The sequence below is a fragment of the Engraulis encrasicolus genome, chromosome 23, assembly GCF_034702125.1.
Source record: "Engraulis encrasicolus isolate BLACKSEA-1 chromosome 23, IST_EnEncr_1.0, whole genome shotgun sequence".
Lineage (NCBI taxonomy): Eukaryota > Metazoa > Chordata > Actinopteri > Clupeiformes > Engraulidae > Engraulis > Engraulis encrasicolus.
Window position 1 is genome coordinate 14,707,541 of NC_085879.1, and position 16,983 is coordinate 14,724,523.

The 16,983-nt window shown below is 45.1% G+C and overlaps 1 protein-coding gene across 1 annotated transcript in view; it reads right to left on the reverse strand.

Moving 5' to 3' along the window:
- rnf130 (ring finger protein 130) overlaps positions 1 to 16,121 on the reverse strand; it is a 115,151-nt gene extending 99,030 nt beyond the window's left edge. The window contains exons 1-2 of the mRNA XM_063189758.1: positions 15,977 to 16,121; positions 14,822 to 15,421 (exon numbers count right to left, since the gene is read on the reverse strand). Of these exons, the coding sequence (XP_063045828.1) occupies positions 14,822 to 15,095 (274 nt within the window). The 5' untranslated portion in view covers positions 15,096 to 15,421; positions 15,977 to 16,121. The remainder of the gene's footprint in view (positions 1 to 14,821; positions 15,422 to 15,976) is intronic.
- Positions 16,122 to 16,983: the final 862 nt, after the last annotated feature.

Sequence of the window (16,983 nt, forward strand, 5' to 3'; positions counted from 1 at the left end):
AGAGAGAGACAGAGAGAGACAGAGACAGAGACAGAGCCATGAGAGATAGAGATAGCTGCCTTGAGACACAGAGAGAGAGAGAGAGAGAGAGAGAGACAGGCAGTCACTGGGAATACTCTGCACTCTCCCACTCTCTCACATACCACTGAAATTTAAAAGCATTCCATTAATAAAAACACTATCAACACCGCATTAACACCAATAACATCGACTACTTGATATAAATGCTTCAACAGCACTCGTGTTGGACTACTGTCTCTCCATCTCACACTTACATTTCGTTACATTTAATAAGTGCTTTTATTCAAAGCGGCTTACAAATGAGTGCATAATAAACAGCAATGCACAAAACTGTGGGCCAATATACTGTAGTGGAGTATGCAGGCATTTAACAAGGTCAGTGCAGCACACAGTAAAAACTGCAGTGGTAAGTCAACACTTGGAGTCGATTTAACATCCAGATTATATTTGGTCCCAGAGTACTCTCTAAGTTTTGTATTAACAAAACACTGCTTTTTTACCATGCAGTAGAGTTTAATATTAACAGAGCTCATACTAGTAAGAAGAGACGAAGGGTTTTCTTGGAAGAGAAGGGTGTACCGTCCGTGCACAAGCTACGGTAGGCTGAGGGGAAGGGCCATATCTCTTAGTATTTTCTTGCTATGCCACAACTTCAGCACGCAAGACCAAGTCAAGCAAGACCATGTGAACTTTGATTGTTTATCTTTCTCTCTCTCTCTGGCTCATTTCCCAACATGCCAGCTCCACAGAAACAGGGTCCACCGTGCTGACTCTGCAGAGCAGTACAGCCATGACAACATGGCCAGCATACTCAACTGTCGGCAAACACACACCGCCTGAAATTGAACTGCTGACTATGACATGTCCAGCATACTCAACAGGCGACAAACATACTCGTAATGCAGTGCAAAAAGGCTATGACAACGCCAGCAGCATACTAAAGTCGGCCAACACCCACTGCCTAAAGTTGCACTGCTGACTGTGACAGGGCCATGGCATGGCCAACATACTCAAAAGGCTGCAAGCAAACTGATGGTTATTACAAAGCCATGGCAATACAGCCAGACACAACCAGCATACTGAAAAAGCTGTAAGTACACTGCCTTAAATTGCACTATGGTAAGGCCATGACAACAGGGACAGCACACTCAAAAGGCTGCAATCACACTGCCTCATTGAAGTATTGGTTTGGATAAGGCCATTACAACATGACAAGCATATCCACTGCGTTATAGCAGTGCTATGACAACATGGCCAGACATACATAGTACACTCAAAAGGTCATAAGCACACTGCGTTGTCATACTTGGTGATGCAAAAGGCCATGACAATACAATTGGCATACTCAAAGGGCCACAAGCACACTACCTTAAATTGCACTGCTGACTATGACGAGGGCATTACAACATGACCAGCATACTCAAAAGGCGGCAAGCGAACAGCCATTCAGGACTAGGCCATGACAATCTAGCCGAAAACAACCATTATACTCAAAAGGCCCCAAGCACACTGCCTTATGATGCACTGTTGACTATGACAAGGACATTACATTGCCAGCAAAATGCCTGATATTGCACTGCTGATTATGAAAAGGCATTGACAAAATGGCCAAACATACAGTTGCACACTCAAAGGCCCATATGCACACTGCTTTGTCAAAGTCTGCTTTGTTGAGTATGCAACCAACATGATCAAATGACTATGTAAGCACACTGCCTTAAATTGCAATGTCGACTATGACAAGGCCTTTCACAATGTAGCCAGTATACTCTGAAGGCTGTTATATTCAAAACATGGCTCAGAGTACATGGTCAGCATACTCAAAAAGGACACAACACAGCCTTAAAATACAACTAAGTTGCAACGTATTCTCAAATGGCTCTAAACACACTGCGTTGTCAAGTATGACATGACCAGCAAACTCGAAATTGGATCAGCAATGCAATAAGGCAATGGCAATGGCCAGTATACTTAAAAAGGCCATGGTTATAAAGGGACTGAGACAACGTTCACCAACAACCTACCAAATTACCGAAATACTTGATCCACGCATCAAAGTGCACTAGATAATCCTTCCTATTTAGGATTATTTCACTTGGGATTTTTCACTACTTACAGTAGTGAAGTTGCCTTCGCTAAGTGTATAAAAGAGAAGGAAACATCTAACACACTACTTCCTCTTTCTACACCTCTGCATGAGGAAAAATGTCTTGCTGCTGGCTTGGCGAAAGGTGTGAAGGATAGCATCAAAGTGCACCAGATATTCCTTCCTATTTAGGATTATTTCACTTGGGATTTTTCACTACTTACAGTAGTGAAGTTGCCTTCGGTAAGTGTATAAAAGAGAAGGAAACATGTAACACACTACTTCCTCTTTCTACACCTCTGCATGAGGAAAAAGGTCTTGCTGCTGGCTTGGCGAAAGGTGTGAAGACAAGTTGAGAGATGTTTCTTGGCAGCGTGTCGATGGTGGACCCTGTAGTGGAGAGGAGAAAGAGGCACTCGGGTGGTGATGTCACTCTGTGTTGCCCACTCCTCTGGACTACAGTACATCTCACACACTGTCAGTGCTGCTTCAATGCTATTCTATTTAGAGTAGCGGGGCTGGACTGGTAATCTGGCCCACCATGTAGAAGTGGGAGGTCCATTGACCCCTCTTAAAGCGATACTGTCTCATTTTTTGAAATAAGCTTATTTTACACCTCCCCTTGAGTTAAACAATAGGGTCTTACCGTTCTCCTGTACTTCTGACCGTTCTCAGGGTATGGCAGTGCAAATTTTACCTCCCAACTAGCAATTAACATTGAGTCCTATGAGACCAGTTAGCCGCCAGCTGGTCTCATAGGACTCAATGTTAACTGCTAGCTTGGAGGTAAAATTTGCACTGCCATACCCAGAGAACGGTCGAAAATACTGGAGAACGGTAAAACCCTATTATTTAACTCAAGGAGAGGTGTAAAATAAGCTTAATTCCAAAAATGGGACAGTATCACTTTAAATCTACAATGGACTGAAGCAGTCATTATATCATAGGAAGATGGGCCCTGTGTGAAGGGCTGGTCTACAGCACAAATACCCAGGCCGTATTTTGGGCCCAGTCCAGCTCTGGAGAGTTCGATCAGCTAGACCAGTGTTATATTCGTCTCTTTAAGCGTTGAATTGACACTACACAATTTACAGTAAGGGTGGGCGATATATACCGTCTGCGAAGTTATCGTAAATGTTGTTCTGACGATGAGTAATTTTGCAATATCGAGATATTTTTATGAAGACGGTAAAATCAACAAAAGCGCTGTGACAGGACTCATTCAGACAATGACGACAGCCAAGCCTTTCAGCCAATAGTAATGTAGTTGTGAACTGGAGAAAAAAGTCTGTTGCTGTGTTCCATTATTCACCCTCTGTACTGTGTACCTTGTTTGAGTGCAGTGAAGTACCCTTTCCACCCTCCGCAATTCACGAGGCGAGTACATTCCGATTCCCGTTCTGTCTGATACACTTAACGGAAATGACGGTTGGTCGCGTGACATCCGAGTTTACCAACCGCCAATATGCAATTCAACACGGAAGGCACTGTTCCTTATGCTAACACTTTTTTAAGTTACCCCTGCCTCTAATACACATGGCGATTGTCTTTGGAATCAAAACTATGCTGTTATCACGGAGATTCAACCGTTTGACAGATCTGGCACTCAACTACGTCACAAACATGGCGGCCGTTGAGTGCGAAAAGTGTACAGTAACACCACACTTCGAAAAATGGCCGTTTTGGGGGCGTTATCCGGGTAATTTACAGTACACTTTACCGTCGCGATTAGAAATGGAACACCCTGCGTACCCAAACACAGTGCGGAAAGGGCGGTAAGTACGGGTAATGGAACACAGCATGTGAACCAATGAGTAGACAGCGCTGAGGGGGCGGGCTGCAGCGTTTTGCCAGACAGGAGAGAGAAATTTCCGTGTCACTCGTGCACAGACAGCACTGCTGCTGCTGGGCACTGGAGGAGAGTTGCTGTTATCCAAATGGTGGATTTACATGAGGAATTCAACCACTAAACCAGCCATTGCATGGTGCTGAGGGCGTTTTGAAACTATGTGCTTTACTTAGCAACCGTCTGTGATTATGGAAAGCCAAATAGTTAGGAAGATAAATAGCTTTGTCTCTGGTCTGATAAATCGCTAGTTAGCATGCTAGTTAGCGAACTAGGCTAAGCAATGTTGTTCTCTACAACTATTAGTGGCTGTTACTCACTACTCAAACACCCACCTGCATACAGATGGCATAACTGCTTAGGTGGACAAGTACTGTTAAGTTAGACTGGCGCAGTGAGTTACCGGTAAATTACAATGTGTGAAATTCAACACATGCAATTTGCAGCTGCCCTAGTTTCCTATCCATGTACTGTTTCCAGTCAAAAATGGCTGTCATCTAACAGAATCATAAGCAATACATTATAAAACTATTTTTTATTTACATGGATATGTTTTCATGCCAAGTGATGAAGTATTACTTTACAGACCAGAGCATATGCATGTTATTAAATTCAAAAGCTCTTCAGCACAGCATTTCTCCCAACTCTCTGTCCCTCCCTGCAGAATTGAAATTTGTCTGGAATCATGCACAAATAATAGACAGCATAAATGTGTAGCTTTGTTATACTGCCATACTTTGTGATGTAGCCTAGTGTTAGACATGCCATCATTTATGCAGACCTCTTGGTAACATGCAGTTTAGGCTACATAGGCCTACAAATTATCTGCTTTACTCACCCTGCCCTGCCAAATTCCTATACAGTAAAATTCAAACACATTGATTGCCGCCCCCCCTCCTGAAATAGGCCCTACTGGTTTTTGCAAGTGTTTTTTGGAAATTATTGTCAACTTATCGTTATCGTGAAAATTCTAAAACTTATCGAGATATTTTTTTTTGCCCATATCGCCCACCCCTAATGGACAGTGCAAGTTATTGGGTCCCTGGAAAGAGAGGTTAGCTGTCCCATCGCCAAAACTTGTGCCAAGTCATTTACCGCCATTTGTGTCTGCTCCCTCACTCCACCTGCGGTACTGTCGTATGTGCCATGAGAAAAAAAACAACGTGGAGAGACAATGTCAAAACTGCTGACGTCACTGACAGCAAGATAATCGAGGCTTATTGGTTGACTTGGGATGTGTTCTGACATCTGATTGGTTAGCAGCAGCCAGCTTGGCTTCCCATTGGCTTTCCCCATGGGAAGTGGGAGGGTGCCAGGGCTCCTGATGGGAGCAGCAGCTGGCAAAGAGACAGCGAAAAGGTGAATGAGAGAGATTGAGTGGAAGAAAAGGTAGTGAGTGTCTGTGTGTGTGTGTGTGTGTGTGTGTGTGTGCGTGCGTGCGTGCGTGCGTGCGTGTGTGTGTGTGCGCGCGCGCGTCTGTCTGTCTGTCTGTCTGTCTGTCTGTCTGTCTGTCTGTCTGTGTGTGTGTGTGTGTGTGTGTGTGTGTGTGTGTGTGTGTGTGTGTGTGTGTGTGTGTGTGTGTGTGTGTGTGTGTGTGTGTGTGGACTGAGTTGGAGGACCACAAGTGAGTGTTGGTTGATGAGGCAGGAGTACGCATCACAGCAGCTTGAGCAACGATCATTAGATCTGCCTGCCATATGTCCCCTACACCGCCCCGCTAGCCCAGACACACGCCACCGACAGCAGCACAGAGAGACGCAATGAGGACAGAGGAAAGGATGAGAAATGAGAGACAAAGAGAAAGAGAAGAAAGAGAGAGAGAGGGAGAGAGAGAGAGAGAGACACACAGAGAGAGAGACAGAGAGAGAGAAAGAGAGAGAGCGACAGAGAGAGAGAGAGAGCGAGAGAGTGAGAGAGTGAGAGAGACAGAGAGAGAGCCAGAGAGAGAGAAAGAGAGAGACAGGGAGACGTAGATAGAACTACCATATGTCCTCTGCAACACCCCACTACTCCAGACACACGCCACTAACAGCAGCAAAGAGAGACAGAGGGATTAAGAAAAAGGTAAGAGAGATATGCCATATGTCCCCTTCACCCCCCACTACCCCATACATGCACCACTGACAGCAAAGAGACAGTATGAGAACACAGAGAGAGAGAGACAGACACAGAGAGAGAGAGAGAGAGAGAGAGAGAGAGAGAGAGAGAGAGAGAGAGAGAGAGAGAGAGAGAGAGAGAGAGAGAGAGAGAGAGAGAGAGAGAGAGAGAGAGAGAGAGAGAGACAGAGACAGAGACAGAGACAGACAGGGGAGGGGGAGACAGAGACAAAGGAAGACCAAGCAAAAAGTCACATGAAAAATCCACCACACGTCATTCACAAAATAAAACATGTCTAAAAAACGACTTTATGACTTGTCAAGCAAAGACAAGCCAAGTCAGGCAAAAAGTGAAAGCAAAATGCAGTTGACTGACAGCGTGGAGAGTGGACCTGCATTCAGAAGAGAGCGGTTGACTCACCAAAAGCCATTGGGGGAAATGGTACATCGTGTGGCCTCTCGAATGGAAACTGTCACCACAGCCAACAACACCAAATGAGCATAGAGCAGCAACATGCATGTCAAGTTACAGTAAGTCAAGTTAAGCAAATTAATCGATAGACAGAACATGTAATGAAAGTAGATCACCCAACAAACACAATGCTTGTCGGGGTGGAAATCGAGTACAGGCATGGTCTATACAGTTGGTGTTAATTCAACACTGATTTAACTATTTATCATCTTCTAGAGTCTATTTGGATCCATAGTACTCCCTAAGTGTTAAATTAACACTCCATGTTTTACTGCATAGCATATACTGTACATACAGTATGTTGCCTATCTAGCATGCATAGCTATTGATGTATGACTCATTTCCCACTTAGCAAAATACAGTGCTGTGCTGCTGCGCTGAAATGCACAATTCAGACACAGTACAAGCTAATCCAGCCATATGCTCAGCACACTATCACCCTCATTCTTCAAAAAAGAGAACAAAATAGTAAATTGTTCTCTTGTTCCTCAATGCACAGAGGTCAGTACATTTTACCGTCAATACTTCCCCCCCACTGTTTTGGTGCATGATGTGCTTGCAGATAGGGAAATGATGAAATGCCTGAAACACGATCTGAGGCGCTGGGCCAAGTATAGCCGTAGATTCATGACGTTTCCTGTCCGCCGGTTTCCTTCCTGGCTGATGTTGTAACGTCACACGGTATGGTGGTCACTTCATACTAAGACATGATGTATTTCTCCGACACAGTGCATTCCACATGCTGAAACTGCAGTGGTGGTCTTAATGGTTATACGGAAGTGGGTCATAGGGTTACAGGTTCAGACTGGGTGGTCTCCTGCAACTTCATCCATGGCTAAAGTGCCCTTCGAGCAAAACCAACAGATGTGACCCCAGAGTACTCTCTGTGGTTTGAATTAGCATCGCATTTAACAGTGTAAGAAGAACACATTACTCAAATACTCAGTAACAATGAGTTGGTTTAGATGAAAATGTCTGGTAAAAAGTACAGTTTCATGGAACATCTCAGGAAAAGTGTATGGGAAGAATTAAGATACATGTGAAGAATGCTGCTAAGTCTCACCACATTGTATTGATAAATCTCGAATCGACCCTGTTAGGTGGCTAATTATAGTGAGGTGGAAGTGCCATGCTAGATGTGTGAGTGGTTATACAGGGTGATTCATTTCAATCACCTAATACGTAATGCTAATGCTTGAGGTATTGTGAATTGGAAGTAAGGTTCACTTTGACTTTGATATGACTTGGGCTGCACTTGCACTAAGTGGCAATATTTTGTAACCTGGGGCTATGAATGACCAACGACAACAACAGCAGTAGCAGCAGCAGCCCCAACATGTTGCCTATAGTCAGCGCCACTGAAAGCCTTGCCCGAGCCCTGGGCAAAGGCGTGTGAAAGGGACCCACCATCCAATACATAGATCATGTAATGAGGACCCAATTCTGGGCCCCCTCAGTCCCTGGGCCTGTGATGACCGTCCTATTTGTCCCCTTCTGTCGGCTTCCCTGCCTACATAATCTGGCCATCTATGGCCGCCGCTAGCAGGGTCAAAAGAGACGAGCCCATCAGCATGTTTTTTTCTAGGCTTTTAGCACATTAGCCTACCTGTACTTTAAATGACACTGCTTAGCATTTGCTTTTTTACCTTACAGCAGGTGATTTGAGAGAAGTGAAGGACACCCACACTGTGTGTGTGCATATAAACAGTACACAAGCACACCCCGACCCACTAAGCCACCATAGCTGTGACCTGGCAATAGACTTCATATCATCCAACTTTGTCTTTGTCTTTGTCGTGTCTTACAAATACCAAATTGTAACAAGCATCACCATTATCACAACACCTAGAGTAGCCTACACAGAATGTGACTGGGCAGTATGGAAAAATAATGCAGGCATTTCTCTAGGTTTCTACGAATGTTCAAATGGTTCCTGGAGATCACATTTGTAGGACAGTAACAGTAAAGGTGGCAATCTATACATCAGAAGAGATGACTGTCGCTATTTGGTGCAGGTTTCCACTGCACAAGCCTAACCAGGTCAGCTGATTTGACCTTTGTGGAATAACATCCTACGTGTCTGAGTTTCCCTCCTATACTAATGTAACTAATTACACAAACAAATACATCTACAACACACACACACACATACACAAATGTACGCGAGCACGCACACACACACACACACACACACACACACATACACACGCGCACACGCACATGCACACATGCACACATACACACATACACACATACACACACACACACACACACACACACACACACACACACACACACACACACACACACACACACACACACACACACACACACACACACACACACACACATCACACACACTCAAAGCACAAATGTCGGTCACGCCAATAAAGCTTATTTTCAATTGAACAGAGCCGCACTGAACATGACAGGACTGTATCGAGTCAAATTAAATTGAATTGATATGGACACAAAACGCAGACAGACAAAGGGGTGACAGCAGACGGTCAGGCCAGTGTCAGAAGCCATTTTGCTGTAACAGCCCTGACTGGACATGCTGATCTGATCACGCTTTGGCTCACTGCTTTCCGCTGCGCATGGCTGGGTCATTCAGCTCACTTGGTCCCATCCACCGCAGGCCATATTCACAGAAACACACACACACACACACACGCACGCACACACACACGAAACAACACACACACGCAACAACACACACACACACACACACACACACACACACACACACACACACACACACACACACACACACACACACACACACACACACACACACACGCAACAACACACACACACACACACACACACACACACACACACACACACACACACACACACACACACACACACACACACACACACACACACACACACACACACACTCAAACACACAGCTGGTGAGGTGAGCGGTGGGGCAACCACAGGCAGGGTGAACTGGGTCACTGATGGCTTCACTGGTGGCCAAGAAAGACCATGATCAAGCCAAGGTCCACCCAATGGAAAATACAAACGCCCACCACATCCCACGAATGCGAGCTGGGACTTCCCTGGCCAGCTCACTTTAACCCCTTCAGCGCAAAGTCTCAACATAACCTTATTGTCTCCAAATTGTTAATGACCAAGCCTTAATTAGTTACTTGAGACTCTCTGCATTGTCATCAATGTTGTTATGGTGTAGTTGAGTGTTTTCAGTAAAGAGTGAATAGGCCCGTCGACAGGCCCATCTGCAGACAGGACCCACATCCACACAATATGGGCCATATGGCAAAAAAAATACTTGTCATGACATCTTGTTTGCAATAATGACCAATGTCTTTTTGTATAAGGACTAGGAGTGCTCATTAAAATTCAGTCACGATGAGTATAGACTGATAGCTACATGTATGCACCAATATCTAGACCAGGGGTCCCCAACCTTTCTAGGTCTGAGGGCTACCAAGGGCTACTCGAGGGCTACTGAGGGCTACCCGAGGGCTACTGAGGGCTACCCGAGGGCTACTTTTGTTCAAAATCCTATACTGATGTCTTGGCATCATTCTCAAATCACACTATTATTGAATGATAATTTGTTTATAGGTTGTAAAGAATAAATACTCTCATATTTAAATCAAGAAAATCATTAACTGTGACTAAAATCTGGTAGTCGTCACTGTTTATTAACATCCTTGGTGGGCACCTCAGAAGCTCCTGGATGGCTACCTGGCGCCCGCGGGCACAACGTTGGTGACACCTGATCTAGACAATATGGGCGATATGGTATCAGCCCAAATCAGAACTCTTTGTGAACAGGGTTATGGTTACACAGCTTTTGCCTGGTCAAGTGAGGTCTAAAGTGGGTCAAACTGGCTACCAACTCCAGCCGACAGGCTACTCCAAATCAAACAATTGAATTGACATGACTGACCGAGGTGAATCACCTCGTCGGATCATTTAGCCTAGATCACCCCGGATTCCCCCTGATCCATATGTCTAATTCAGTTCTGGAGTGCCTGTGTGTGTGTGTGTGCGTGTGTGTGTGCGTGTGTGTGTGTGTGTGTGTGTGTGTGTGTGTGTGTGTGTGTGTGTGTGTGTGTGTGTGTGTGTGTGTGTGTTAGAGAGAGAGAGAGAGAGAGAGAGAGAGAGAGACAGACAGACAGACAGACAGACAGACAGACAGACAGACAGACAGACAGACAGACGGAGAGAGATACAGACAGAGACACACAGAAACAGAGAGAGACAGAGAGCAAGTCCAACAGACCATCACTAAGGGCACTAGTCTACGAGCAGAAAGGCCAAAATAGTTCCCGGCAAGACAAGACAGATTCATTTCTGATGCCTTGCTAAAATTATCTGGTATCGAATATGATGCTTTGGGGAGCTTTGGTTGGTAAGGAAGGATATATAAGGTAGGTGTTCTCAGGATGACATTCAGAGAAGAGAATAGATAAGAAAAAAAATAATAAAACAAAATATTCTGATTTCTCGGTCTGCGTGACATGCCCTGTGCCCTGCAGTGTTCATCCGGTAATGTGAACGCAGGTAACGACCATTTTTATTAATGGACGCTAATCCGATGCCATAGCCTCCAGGAAGCTAATATCGGACGCTATTCTGCAATTCCGTGGATTGCTTTCCTGAGTCATTCAATACAGGCAGCGCTTGAAACACTATATTTCAGTAATCAGTACAATTATCAATGAAAAAGATATTATGGTGCATCAGGGACATGAATATGACTGTAACTACATACACAAACAGAGCGGTAAAAACAGAGCCTCTCTTTCTCTGATACAACCACTGCTATAGTATTTCTACACTGTTCCATACAAGGAGCATGCTTTCGTCTAAGTGTAAGGTAACATTTTATTTTATGGTTCACATGATGGACACTAATATTCACACCTCACTGCCTTTATAAGTGACTTATGGGCTAAAAATCAATCATTTTAAGGTGTATTTTTTAGCTTGTTGCCAATGAGGCCATTAGGTTTTATATAATCATAATAGAGACCTTGGAACACACATCTTATAAGTCACTTATCCAGACAGTGATTAATAGGCACGTATTAGTGGCATGTGAACACTACCCGAAAGCATTACCAAAGGGACCTGTGTTTTGAATGTGATTTGAATTTGACCAAAATGTGTTTTGAAATTGTATAATGTTGTTTAAAGTTACTGCTAATGACCTGTACCATGCAGGCATATTGTACTCTACCGTCATGGCCTGATATCGCTTTCCGCATACACAGAAACAGATGCAAAATAAAAAACCCATGCACAGGCAGCGCACACAGTGCCCGAGGCAAAGACAGCAGGCTCTAATTGAATAGCGGTGGCTTCAGGATGACATTACTGCAGTGCAAACTAAAGCATACCAAACAGCAGCCTTGCAGAGTAAATGTTTGCAGTGTTAATATTACACTTTGAGAGCAGGACCACGTTACACTCTATAACAGGATGCTACTTTTGACACACACTCCCTCTCTCTCTCTCTCTCTCTCTCTCTCTCTCTCTGTTAAAATGAGACCCATTTAACACTTAGAGTCAAATGTAAAGCTCTTCTGTTGGTCCTAATCTAAAGGTGCTGAAGTAACACTGCCACAGACAGTGCTCCCTTCAGTTCATTTTTCACATCCCAAATCACACACGCACGCACACACACACACACACACACACACACACACACACACACACACACACACACACACACACACACACACACACACACACATACACGCACGCACGCACACACACACACACATGCACACACACACTTCTTTTTTAAAAGAACTCAGAGTCTACTTGGGGAGGGTGCTTACATAAGAACTCAGAAAGAGGAAGGGGATATGGGGGACACATAACCGTCTCCACATGAGCAGTGCACACATATAAAAACACCAACCCACCCTCACACACTTAAACACACACACACACACACACACACACACACACACACACACACACACACACACACACACACACACACACACACACACACACACACACACACACACACACACGCCCAGACATGCATACCGACGCTCACGCACACACACAGACTCAAACACACACGCACATACTGTGTCACGCACACTGACTCAAACACACACGCACGAGTGCAAAAAAAACACACGTTATGCACATTGGGTCACATATTCAAACACATATGGTGCCTATTGCAGAAAATGAGAGTCTAGGGACAGAGACTTGGACGGACAGTCCAGTTCAGCAGAGTCTTGCAAAACTGCCTGACAGGAACGAAAACATGTCCGAAGAGGAGGGGCTTATCAACTCAAAACTACAATACACACTGCACGTCTCGTCTAACACAGAAAAAGACTCTGAAAACCAACAAGGAAATACAAGCACGGCCATTGCCATTTTGGTGCAGATGGCATCACTCATGCTCCGACTCACTGTTTACTGACAAAAATGTCAACTACACAATAATAACATTGCTATGACATTACAGTGAGCCTTAGGCTACAGATTACCACTTGTTCAGTACCGTGTTGGTAACAACAGGGTTATAATGGAGGATCTGCATGAAAGGTTAACACCACTTCCTCAATGACATGGTTGAAGGCCTTGTCAATTCAACACTCAAGAGTTTTCAGTTTAACACTCCCAGTGTTGATCTTAGCCTGTGAGTGTTTCGTGAACACTGCAACATGTAAGTGTTGTGAAAAAGGAAATGCAAGAATGCCCTTATCAGCACTTCCTTAATAGCACAGTTGAAGACCTATGTACCGCTTTTGGTGTGACAATAGTGTCACAATCACTTGCGGCAATGCAACCACCAGCATGCCAGCAAGATATCAAGCAACAGCAGTAGGCTGTATACACAACACAGGACATGTTGAGCATATAACATTGTGCTCTTACTTACCATGTCTCTATCTCACTAGGTACAGTGGAATTACTGGTGTATAAACTATTTATGCTCATGTAGGCTACTTGTGTTGCATTTCCATCAGTAAAATACTGCCACTTCTACTTAATGCATCTCTGTCACCCTCTGGTTACTGGTCACATGCCACTCTGAATGCCCATCTTTAGTTTTTATCCTTTATTAAAATCATGATTTGAAACACCAAACAATGTGTGATGATTACCAGAGGGAAAGTCACCTCACTCCCCCCAAGCACATTCAAGAGCCCAACAGAAACATCAGAAAACCAAAAACCAGGCGATTTCATTTGATGGATGCGCAATCCTCATTCAAGGGTACAGATGCATTCGGGACGGGTCAAAGCCTGAAAACACTAAACGTTAATGCATATCTGTCTCTCCGTCCAGGAGGCCTGTTCTCCTGCCTGCATGTCCATTAGGGCTCGGGTCTACTGATAAGAAGCAAAACCATTAAGCTACCCTGACATGCAGCACAGGCTCCCTGTAAAGATGACAGACGACTCTCTCTGCTCTGAATCAGAGTAACGACTGTGTAACAGTTATGTACAATGTCAGTCACATTGTATTCAGAGGAATAATAGTGATGTGCCATACAAGTGTGTGGTTGGTTGGGATACTTGAATGTGTGGGTGTGTGGGCATTGTAAGTACTTTCTCACCTACTATTTACTGCTTTGCTGAACAAGAACTGCTTGTTTCATTGTACTGTACTTGTTACAATTACAAATAGGCTACAAGTTATTCCGATATTCTGATGTAAATGGTATGATAGGCTACTAACAAAAAAACGCACAAAAAAGCACAATATGTCTCCCAGTGAGTGTAAAACATGGTAGCCTACTTATGTAACAAATACGTACAACGTATCGTATGGTATGGCGCATTATATGTGACAGTAATGTGCCAAAATTCGCTTGTAGCCTATGTATGGTTGGGCGATAGGTTCTAACAGGAACAGCAGCAACAGTGCAATAACAACCAAGCTTCCGTGTCAGAAGGACCCCACAGACACATCTGATTGTGTCAGCAAGGATGTGGTGGTACGGTAGGCACGCAAACACGCAAGCCAGCAAGTAGCACGCAAAAGACGCGCAATAATAAGCAAGGTGGCAGTAACAAGTGCCATGACCGTCCGTGACACCGTAGACACGGGACCTTGTGCAGACAAAACATGGATAATGGCCTTGTTATTCCCTTCGCTGCAGCTCTTTGCTGACTAGTGTGTCAGTGTTTGCCAATGACATCGGCTGCCTTGGCAGTTTGGCATTCATCCTACACAGTGGAGGGGGGGGGGGGTATGGATGTGTATAGTCCGTCATGCACCAAGCACGGGTGGGAGAGTGAGACATCTCTCCCGCCCACCTCAAAAAATCAAGAGCTTACCTCCGTTGGCGGGTGCCGCAGGTGCAATCACGATCCCCTTGGCTTCCGTCTTTGGCGAGTTCTGCCCGTACCTCCCATCGTCCTTGGTGAGCATTTGCTTAGGGTTGCCTTTGAGGTCCAGCACGGTGGCGTTGACCGTGGCGCTGTAATAGTCCTCGATGTTCTTCTCCGCGCGGGCTGAGAGCAGGCACCTGGGCAGCACGAGGAGGAGAACGACGGCGGACAGGGAGCTGCGGCATGGCGTTGCGGATGCGGACCACCGCCTCCTCAGCATCTTCGGCAATGTGTCTTTTTGTACTGCTAGTCCGCTTTATAGCAACCCCAACCGTCACCGGAGAAATAAAATAACAACAGGCCTATCCACGCACGCATACAGTAACAAGCATAGGCACGCATTCATTCACATACACACACGCTTTTGCTGTATCGGAGGGGCAGGGGTCTGGCTGGTTGGCTGGCTGGCTGGCTGGCGTGGTAGCCTTTCCTTCCCTTATCGCATGTCCACCTCGTTGCCTCCGGTCATGTAAACATCTTCAACACCATGGTCCTATTCCAAACATACGCACTCACAGCCCGCTGTCTTGATTCTTCGGAAATTAACTGCAAGGAGGTAAAAGGCAGATCAATAGGAGGCAACCATTACACATACCCGTTACGCCAGTGGTTGTGTTAGTCGCTATTGCAAAATCATTTGCAGTTATGACAGTATTCCTGTACGTGCGTACCCAAGGAGATATCAAAAAAGCCTACACGTTACAGTGACCATATACCAACAAATGGTTAGACATATTTCATGAACGTTACCTCGGCCGCGATGCGCTGCTGTGGGATTATACAGATGCCACACTATTGTCTAAAGTCAGAATACCTGGACCAAGGAAAAACAGCCCTGTGTGCCACGAATAGCTCCATAAAGCCCCTCATCCCAACCCACTAACCTGAACGGCACTCTGTTTACCCATTGTCAAAACTGTCAACATGACAGTACGCAAACGAAATTGACGTGGCTCGCATCTGCAACAAATGTATCGCCAGAGCTGTCAATACTGCTTTGTGCTCACAATTAGCTTGATAACGATAGCCAGCTGCAATACAGCTATCTATCGAGAGAGCGTTGATTTTACTGCTGCGAAAAACAAGGGTTATCCACCATACCTTATGGATTGGGCTCGCTCGAGACGTTATTTCTCCATATCTTGCGTCTTTTCTCTTGATATTTTGTACGCTGCGTCCAAAATCAAGACAGGCTTGTGGATCCGCTTGCCTCGTACTCCTTCTGCGACGCACTGGTGTGCGCAAGCGCGAGGTGATACCGAGCTCGCGCACGGAGCAAGCGAGGAGAAGTGCACGCTCAAAAGGTGTCCGTTGATAAAAAAAAATGCACTCAGAGCAGCATAGTCCGTTGTAAACGTCTTACATTTTCATTTCATAAATGACAACTGATGTCAGATGGAAATAAGATTAGTCTAAAATAAGTCTAATTTATAATGCAGTCTAGGTGCCTGGTTTCAGAATGCTACATTATCATCAAATTATGTTTACACCTACAGGTCACCAATGAAATAATTTTGTCTTTTTTCAGGCTTTGAGGTAGTTGGTGAGACCAACATTATGACCTATGTGAGCAGCTGTACAGACTTTACAGAGCACTCCATCTGGGTTTATTCGTATAACTTAGAGTGACCTTGCCAGTCCTATTTTTTTCCCCCACTGTTTCACAGCCAAAAAAAACACAGACACAAGCCATCAGACAGACTGCCTTTTCACTTCCTCAAGCAGGTTTGCACGCATCAACAAAACCAAAGTTATCAATTATCCCTGGCTTTAGGGGATCATCTGCTGGTGGACTGTTAGGGAATGGGGGGAGGCAGAGAGAGAGAGAGAGAGAGAGAGAGAGAGAAAGACAGAGAGAGAGAGAGAGAGAGAGAGAGAGAGAGAGCGCTCCATATTCCCCTTTACATAGTCCCTCAGGGCTTTAGGGGGGTTGTTTGGGGGTTGGCAAATCGGGCCTTCCTTTTTACTGTGACATCCAAGCCCCCTCTAAATGGAGGGATCAGTTTACGGTTAGCATGTCGACCCCACAGACAGAGTGCTGCTGCTGCCAGAGGCCAATGAATATGTATGTGATGGCCTTCTGTCTGCTTCCGCCCCGTAGGCTATGA